This window comes from Hyperolius riggenbachi, chromosome 11 (genome assembly GCF_040937935.1).
Source record: "Hyperolius riggenbachi isolate aHypRig1 chromosome 11, aHypRig1.pri, whole genome shotgun sequence".
In the NCBI taxonomy this organism is placed as follows: Eukaryota; Metazoa; Chordata; class Amphibia; order Anura; family Hyperoliidae; genus Hyperolius; species Hyperolius riggenbachi.
Window position 1 is genome coordinate 198,601,402 of NC_090656.1, and position 9,720 is coordinate 198,611,121.

The window sequence follows — 9,720 nt, forward strand, 5'->3', positions numbered from 1 at the left end:
TATACCTTTCACTACAGTTCTCCTTTAAAGGGAACCTTAACTGAGAGTGATATGGATGTTTCCTGTAAACAATACCAGTTGCCTGGCAGTCCAGCTGATCTTTGTGACTGCAATAGTGGCTGAATCACACCCTGAAACAAGCATGCAGCTAATCCAGTCTGACTTCAGTCAGAGCACCTGATCTGCATGCTTGTTCAGGGGCTGTGGCTAAAAGTATTAGAGACACAGGATCAGCAGGCGATTCAGGCAACTGGTATTATTTTAAAAGGAAAAATCCATATCCTTCTCCGTTTAGGTTCCCTTTAAGGATTTGTAGCATAAAAGCCAACTCACATTGGCTGGGATTTGAACCTGGGTCTCACTGTGTGGTGGACAAGCACACTAAACACTGTACCATATGAAGCTGGCCTAAAATTTACCATTTATGCTCAATACAAGAAAAAAAGTAGACAAGACAAATAACATTTATATCACACTTTTCTACTGGCGGACTCAAAGCACCAGAGCTGCAGCCACTAGGGCATGCTCTATGGGCAGTAGCAGGAAGACTTGCCTAAGGTCTCCTACTGAATAGGTGCTGGCTTACTGAACAGACAGAGCTGAGATTTGAACTCTGGTGTCCTTTGTCAGAGGCAGCGCCCTTATCCATTACACCATGCAGCCACTGCTTACAGATGTTTAGCCAGACATGGCCTTCTCTTTTGTGTTCAACAGTTGTCAAGAGAAAAATTAGACAAGATAGCAGTGTTAGGAAGACTGGCCTAAGGTCTCCTACTGAATAGGTGCTGGCTTACTGAACAGACAGAGCTGAGATTTGAACTCTGGTCTCCTTTGTCAGAGGCAGCGCCCTTATCCATTACACCATGCAGCCACTGCTTACAGATATTTAGCCAGACATGGCCTTCTCTTTTGTGTTCAACAGTTGTCCAAAGAGAACCCCAGATAGCCAGGTAGATTCATATCTCTCTCTTTTCCTAACACTGCTACTGCCTATAGAGCATGCCCTAGTGGCTGCAGCTCTGGTCCTTTGAGTCCGCCAGGAGAAAAGTGTGATATAAATGTTATTTGTCTTGTCTACTTTTTCTCTTGTATTGAGCATAAATAGTAAATTTTAGGCCAGCTTCAGTTGGTATAGTGGTTAGTGTGCTTGCTCACCATACAGTGAGACCCAGGTTCAAATCCCAGCCAATGTGAGTTGGCTTTTATACTACAAATCCTTAAAGGGAACCTAAACGGAGAAGGATATGGATTTTTCCTTTTAAAATAATACCAGTTGCCTGAATCGCCTGCTGATCCTGTGTCTCTAATACTTTTAGCCACAGCCCCTGAACAAGCATGCAGATCAGGTGCTCTGACTGAAGTCAGACTGGATTAGCTGCATGCTTGTTTCAGGGTGTGATTCAGCCACTATTGCAGTCACAAAGATCAGCTGGACTGCCAGGCAACTGGTATTGTTTACAGGAAACAGCCATATCACTCTCAGTTAGGGCCCATTCACACTTAGAATCGCAGAACGCCGGCGATTACCGCCGGCGTTTTGCGGGAGTTATTTTCCTGCGATTATCGCGGAAAAATCACTGGACACTGCAGCGGTTTTGCAGCGATCGCGATTAGCGCTAATCCCGATCACAAATCGCGGAACGCTCGTCGCCGGCAAACCGCTGCATGCAGCGCGGTTGTGGTTATCGCTAACCGCAACCGTGGCAGTGAGAACACTGCCATTTGCTACATTGTGTAGCGGTTCTTGCAGAACCGCTAGCGGTTTGCCGTGAGCGGGAATCGTGCGATTCCCGCTCAAGTGTGAATGGGCCCTTAAGGTTCCCTTTAAAGGAGAACTGTAGTGAAAGGTATATGGAGGCTACCATATTGATTTCCTTTTAAGCAATACCAGTTACCTGGCTATCCTGCAGATCCTCTGCCTCCAATACTTTTAGCCCTAGACCCTGAACAAGCATGCAGCAGATCTGGTGTTTGACATTTTTGTAAGATCTGACAAGATTAGCTGCATGCTTGTTTCTGGTGTGATTCACACTACAGTGGCTGGATAGTGTACTGGTTAAGGGCTCTGCCTTTGACATGGGAGACCAGGGTTTGAATCCTGGCTAGGTCAAGTACCTATTCAGTAAGGAGTTCAAGGCAAGACTCCTTAACACTGCAGGGTGGCCTCTTGAGCACGTCCCTGTGGCTGCAGCTCTTGAGCGCTTTGAGTCCGACAGGAGAAAAGCGCTATACAAATGTTTGGATTATTATTATTATTACTGCAGCCAAATAGATCAGCAGGGCTGCCATGCAACTGGTATAGCTTAAAGGGGAACTGAAGTAAGAGGTATACGGAGGCTGCCATATTTATTTCCTTTTAATCAATACCAGTTGCCTGGCAGCCCTGGTCTATTTCTCTGCAGTAGTATCTGAATAACACCAGAAACAAGCATGCAGCTAGTCTTGTCAGATCTGACTTTAAAGTCTGAAACACCTGATCTACTGCATGCTTGTTCAGGGGCTATGGCTAATAGTATTAGAGGAAGAGGATCAGCAGGGCTGCCAGGCAACTGGTATTGCTTAAAAGGAAATAAACATGGCAGCCTCCATATACCTCTCTTCAGCTCCCCTTTAAAAGGAAATCAATATGGCAGCCTCCATATACCTCTCACTACAGTTCTCCTTTAAACAACCTAGTGACGTGCCCACCACACAGTGAGATCTGGGTTCGATTCCTAGCTATGGTATGATGTATACTGGTTTTTAAAATAGTATAATTCCCTGCCAGAAGAGACCCTCCTCCCTCTGGTAGGAGGTAGAAGGGTAGAAGGGAGGTTAAAATCTCCCTAGCAGAGTGTGTAGCAGCTGTCCCATAATAACTAATTAGTGTAGGCAGACAACTGAGTCAAATGGTATAAAGGACCTTGCTTGGAGGAGGGAGGTTAAAATCTCCCTAGCAGAGTGTGTAGCAGCTGTCCCATAACTAATTAGTGTAGGCAGACAACTGAGTCAAATGGTATAAAGGACCTTGCTTGGAGGAGGGAGGAGGGAGGAGGGAGGAGGGAGGTTAAAATCTCCCTAGCAGAGTGTGTAGCAGCTGTCCCATAACTAATTAGTGTAGGCAGACAACTGAGTCAAATGGTATAAAGGACCTTGCTTGGAGGAGGGCGGGTCCGCCAGCAGTGATGTGTATTTCACTTAATTAGGTGTGGCTCCAGGTATTAGACCTTTTGAAACATGTTTTCTATCATTTTTCCAGCTGATAGAATTTTTTAAAACTTTCAAAGTTCGCCTCCCCATTGAAATCTATTGCGGTTCGCGAACTTTTTCGCGAACCGAACCTTTCGCGGAAGTTCGTGAACCTAAAATCGGAGGTTCGGCCCAACTCTACTCGTGATCACTAGTTGGTATTTGTGATTTATATCACATGGGGCTTCTTCCAACACCCTGTTTCCTTCAAGTCCCTCACTGTCATTTTGGTCCGATCTACTCAGCAGCTGTGCCCATCTGAACGCTGGCCAATCTGCTCTGCTGGGTTTTGCAGATGCGTTGATCACACTTTGATCACACTTCCATTACCAGGAGCAATCGCTACATGTGCAGTCGCAATTTTTACAAACTGCTCAAGTGCAGAATGCTCCTGGCCAAGGGAGTGCAATAGAGGAGGTGCACGGCCCAAACCTTTGCATGCAGCTTTTGGAGGAAACAGCTGCTGAATGCATCAGATGCATCAGATGAAAACAACAGTGAGGTACCAGAAGGACTACAGGGGGCTAGAAGAAGCCCTAGGTAAGTTAAACTGGACACCACAGTTTACTTACGGTTTACTTTAATCGCTATGAGATTGCTTGGGGGCTGTTTATAAGAAACTTGAGGACCTCTCGCTGCTTGGCCATTGGCCAATAACTTCTTCCCTGGCATCTTTGAGAAGATCCCACAATGCACTAGCAACTAGTTATGTTAGATCACACCAAGTGCCTTTACTTTTCTCATTCTGTCTTCTAAGATCAGGGTTTATATTGTAGATAGAATTGTTTAGCTCTATCATTGTGTTAAGGCGCATGCATATACTGAACATTAGCTGTGCAGAGTAGAACTGTTTTGCTATAACTATACTAGCAATTATGTCACTGCTTTAGCTGTCGGCATAGGAACACTGTGGTGGGTCAGCTGCATTGCTTAAAGTGACCCAGAGACGAACAAAATAAAAAAATGTAAACATACCTGGGGCTTCCTGCAGCCCCCTCTACACAGATCTCTCCCACACCGTGTCCTCAGCCTTCTCCATCTCCATTATCTAGTACCGGGTCCGGTAACTTCGCCCAATCAGTGCATGCGCAGTGTGTTCCTTCGTCTCTCTCTGGCAGCTGGAAGTGTCAGGTATGTATAAGCCCCACATATGTATAATTTATTTTATTTAATTCATCTATCTCTGGTGCACTTTAAGGTGAAGTGATAGTTCAGGGATGGTTTATTGCAGCATTTCAACATTTATTGCATTCACACTAAATATATAACCCTTGCTTATATGCTGGAGGGTAGTGGTTGTGCTGCAAAACAATACAAATAAAATAAGAATGCTTTTAACATTTTTTAGTTTTTGTTTTTTTTTAACCCAGATGAGTGTGATATTTGCCCATCTTGCTGGCTTACCATCAGTTCAGTCCCTGTACCCACTGCACTCTGTCTATTATAGTTTCAGGGTTTTGTAATTGAAATACCATTACATTTTATAGGCTTACAGGGGTTGATGCTTACCTTATACGTACGGTTACACAATCAGTTAGACAATCATCTGTGTGTGGGAAAGATTTCAAAAAATTCTGGGTCATCAGCATTGTACCCCTGTATTATACTCCTAAATTGACAAAAAAAATGCAGACATTTTTCAGTTCAAAGCTTTTAGAGTGCAGCACTGCAGTTCAATCAATGTTTAGTAGATTTCATGATTAAATCTATTGAAAATCAATGTGCAGTGTGTGGAAGGGATAGACCCTTCTCTGATAAGATTCATGATGGAATGGAACAGAGGCGCCAAAAGGATAAGAACATTTTTTTAAAAAATGTTTAAAATGGAGTAGGCCAAGATGGACCTATGGTACCACTCCAACGTGGACACAAAAGATTGTCGATTTAGACAACAATGGTTTATTTACATACATATACAAGAAAACGCTGCAACGCATTTCGCAGGTATATACCGCTTCCTCAGGTAATACAAGGGAGCATATAACTGTGAACAGAGAGGCTTTGCTAAGTACACATATGCATAACATTCAGGTATACTTGAAATCGTAACATAGCATGAATTTTTAGAAAGTTACAAAAAGCCCTAAGCAGTGCGATAATGCATGCAACATAAAGGTACAGGGAAACATTATTGTGGTGTAATCTATGAGTGTATTAGTATAAGATGGTGGACTTATTCTAGAATCAGTGTTAAGTGCAGTGGGTACCCAAATACAGGATAGGTGCATGCCTGCTGCTCCATAGGAGCATCTAGACAGGGAGTGCTTTATAAGTTGTAAGATTAGCTCCAGCATAGTTATAAAATTGGCCATAGGTTAAAAGATAAGCATAGGGAGCAATAGTGTGGTCAAGGTAATAGTAATTAGGAAGTGGCATTGGGATAGAGAGGGTAGATGACTCAACAGTATGCATACAGGTCCGGGTTCGGCGCTTCTGTAGTTAGCCACTTACGGCAGGTGCTTTATATTTCCCCTTAATGGGATCTAATTAACTAATCAGAGCATACCGGGGTCGTGCGCATCACTCGTTTGCGCTCCGCCCCGGCGGATGACGTCATGCACCTGCGCACTCCAGCTCTCCATTGTTTGACTGGTATGGGCAGAAAGGGCAGGCTGGTGCGTACTGCCCGTGTATTGCGCGTGCGCACAGGGTTATCAGATTGCACTAAACCCGGATCAGCCGGAACTGCTGGAGAAGGGGGCGGTGTTCCCATGGTATATGCAAATAGGAAGATAACGTTTCATCTGTACAGGGGAGCGTCCGTGCTCTTAGAAGCTCCTAGATTCAGAACAGAAAGGGATCAATCATTCTGCCTCATGGGGTGGCAATCTATTAGCGTGTGGCTAGCTCTAGACTACAATAGAAACTTAAGACATTGTCTGACCATGGTGGGGATTAGATTGTGAGCTCCTCTGAGGGACTATTAGTGATATAAATTATGTAAAAGTACTATAGAAAATGTCAGCACTATACAAATAAGAAATAATAATAATTAGTAATGTACACACACACAGCACACTGCTCACACTACTGAAGCAGTAAAAATGCATTGAAGCTATTCTGGTGCCTGTTTTGCTAAACTGATTACTGAAATTATTCCAAACAAAAGTTCAACAATAAAAAAAAATTGCTAACTTGCCAGCAACAATTTTATTCATCCCTAGTTGTCATCAGAGTTTATTAATCACTACCAGCCTGCCAGTAGAATCTAACTATCACTATTAGCCTGCCACTAGAATCTGCCTGCATGAAATAGAGACGCGAGGAAAAATGGGCGCGGGTGAAAAATGGAATCATAATAAAAAATAAAGTGAAGCCGAAAACATGTAAATGATAAGTATCATTGTAAAACAGAGGGGAAATGAGAACAAAAAGATATTTCCTTTAAAAACCATTTCATTATTAAAAAATACAGCTTAACCTAAACCTACTTTCACACAGAACCCTCCCCTGCTGGTGCCTAACCCTAACCACCCCGCTGGTGGTGCCTAACCCTAACAACCCCCCTGGTGGTGCCTAACCCTAACCACCCTTTTCTGGTGCCTAACCCTAACCACCCCCCTGATGGTGCCTAACTCTAACCACCCCCCTGATGGTGCCTAACCCTAACCACCACCCCGGTGGTGCCTAACCCTAAACACCCCCCTGCTGGTGCCTAACTCTAACCACCCCCCTGGGGGTGCCTAACCCTAACCCCTCGTGGTGCCTAACTCTAACCACCACCCCGGTGGTGCCTAACCATATACACCCACCTGCTGGTGCCTAACCCTAACCACACCCACCTGCACACACACCCTCACAAATGTAGAAACAAAAAATATTTGATAACGTGAAATTTTTACATCAAAACAAAATAATGACAAAAACTATAACGTTGCAAGTTTGAAAACCATAACTTATTTCAAAAAATTTAATGTTCAGATGTTGAAAACGATATTTATTGGGCACCCAAATTTCTGATTTGGATGTTGTATTAAAGATATTTGCATTAGTGCCTATGGGGGTTCCCTAAAATCTAGCTATCACTATCTGTCTGTCAATGTGGTATCCTTTGCCTGTGATTGGTCATCTGCATGTCATTGATAGTTGTGTTTGCAGGCTAATGGGAACCTTTACAGCTTGCTTTTTTGTCATTAAAAAAGAACCTGTATTAGTCTGAGTCATGTGACCATGCTATTAAAAGGGAAAGCCATTTGGAAACTTTTAAGCAGCCTAGACTCTTATGTTAATGGCCCATTGTAGAGTGAAAGGAAGAGAGGCTTGAAGAGAGGGCTTTTATATACAGCACTATTATAACATGGTTTAACACAAAATTCCTTTCCTTTTCTAGATACCAAGATCTCAATGCAGTGACACCTGTTTTCCTGGATACAGAAAAGTTCAAATTATGACTATCTTTAAATGCTGTTTTGGCTGTGTTCCATGTGCAGAAGGAGAGATATCAAATGTAACAGGTGTTTTATTTTTTTATTCTTCTTCCATCCCTTGTAGTTTATCGTTCTTGTGAGTAGTTGCCATCCTCATTCCTCCAGCAAAGCAAATAGGATGGAAATGTGTCTTCCATATGACTTCTGTTACGGGGTCCCCTCATCTGCAGACTCTTTCGATGATGTTTAGATTCCAGGTCTTGAAAGCATTTTGCCATATTCAGCCATTCAGCCAAACAGATGCTTAGAAAAAAAAAAAAACATATTCGGGCAATACTTAAGACCCATACATGCACTAGATGTCAGCTAAAGTCAACTGAGGCGGCAAATAACAACCGCCTCTGCCTACAATCTAGGGTGTGTACTGCAACCCCCAACCATCCAGCGATCCGCCAGGTGAATCAATTCGACCAAGTGATGGCTGATAGCTTTATTCTTACTACTCACCCCACCCACCGTGTGAACTCTCATCTGCACAATTCTGTCATGCCCCTACCCCCACACTGAATGTGTCATAAGCCTGTAGGCTTACCATGCATCTGTACAGCCTCCGCCCAGCGATGTTGCCGAGGGATGTGGTCCCGCGTCTGTTGGGCAACATCAGTCTAGTGTGCGTATGGGCTTTAATTGTTTCCAAGGAGTCCATAATTAAATGTGATCCTAAAACAGTAGAAGTTATTTTAACATTTTTGTTTCATTTGCAGGAAGTGAAAACTGCATGAAGTGTTTAGATCATGAATGGTCAAATGAGAACAAAACACAGTGTAATGTCAAGTCGGTGGAATATTTATCTTTTACTAATGACAACATTTCATTATTTTTTATTACCTTTTCTGTGTGTTTTTTTATTTTAACTGTTGTAATAATAGTTATTTTTATTTTAAATGAGAACACGCCAATTGTCAAAGCAAATAACAAGAATCTGAGCTTTGTTCTCCTGGTTTCCCTCATGATAAGTTTCCTCTGTGTCTTTCTGTTCTTGGGTCATCCTGTGGACATAACCTGCTCACTACGCAAAATATCTTTTGGAACCCTCTTCACCATAGCTGTCTCCTCAATGTTGGCCAAGACTATTACAGTTTTTATCGCTTTTAAAGCCATTAAACCTGGCAGCTCTTGGTCCAGATGGATGGGAGCAAAGTTGCCCAATTCAATAGTCTTCATTTGCTCATCAGGACAAGTTGTCATCTGCATTATTTGGTTGAGTATCTCTCCTCCTTTCCAGGAGTTGGACACGACCTCTTACCACACCAAGATCATCGCTCAGTGTAATGAAGGGATGGTTATCGGGCTCTACTTAGTCCTCAGTTATATGGGAATTCTGGCAGCTCTCAGTTTTATTATAGCTTTTTTTGCCAGGACATTACCAGACAGTTTTAATGAGGCCAAGTACATCACCTTCAGCATGTTGGTGTTCTTCAGTGTCTGGATTGCTGTGATCCCAGCCTATGTGAGTGCCAGAGGGAAAAACGTGGTGGCTGTGGAGATTTTTGCAATTTTGACATCAAGTGCTGGACTCCTAGTCTGTATATTCTTTCCAAAATGTTACATTATGTTTTTTCGCCCTGAATTAATTACAAAGAAGAATTTTCTTGGCAGCAGACATAACTAAATAAATGTTGTATAACACTTCTGCAAACAATAGAGAACCATTTACTGTCAGCTACAGACATCATTTAAAGTGATCCTGAGCCGAAACTCGGGATCAAAATCAGATAGATACCTTAAGAGAGGGAAGCCTCAGGATCCTATTGAGGATTCACTTGCTGATCTGAAGCCCCCCTTGCTGAGCACAGCCCCCTCTACACGGAGGCCACACAGCTTTTCTTCCTGAAGCGTGGCCGAGCACTAGCCGCGCAAGCCCACACACTAATGCGCAGCAACACGGAGCCCTGGAGGAAGAAGACCTGTGTGGCCCCGATATGATCAGCAACAATGCACTGTTGCTAATCTTCTGGGGGACCTCTTTCTGCAACAGGGGACTTCAGAGCAGGGAGGGAAGCCTCAATAGGATCCTGAGGCTTTGTACCCGAGCTTCGAGGGACACCGAGAGCCCAATACAGTG

General features: G+C 43.4%; 1 protein-coding gene across 1 annotated transcript in view; it reads left to right on the top strand.

The window, feature by feature from the left end:
- LOC137537938 (vomeronasal type-2 receptor 116-like) overlaps window positions 1–9,267 on the top strand; it is a 148,513-nt gene extending 139,246 nt beyond the window's left edge. Inside the window, exons 4-5 of the mRNA XM_068259867.1 lie at window positions 7,559–7,682; window positions 8,360–9,267. Of these exons, the coding sequence (XP_068115968.1) occupies window positions 7,559–7,682; window positions 8,360–9,267 (1,032 nt within the window). The remainder of the gene's footprint in view (window positions 1–7,558; window positions 7,683–8,359) is intronic.
- Window positions 9,268–9,720: the final 453 nt, after the last annotated feature.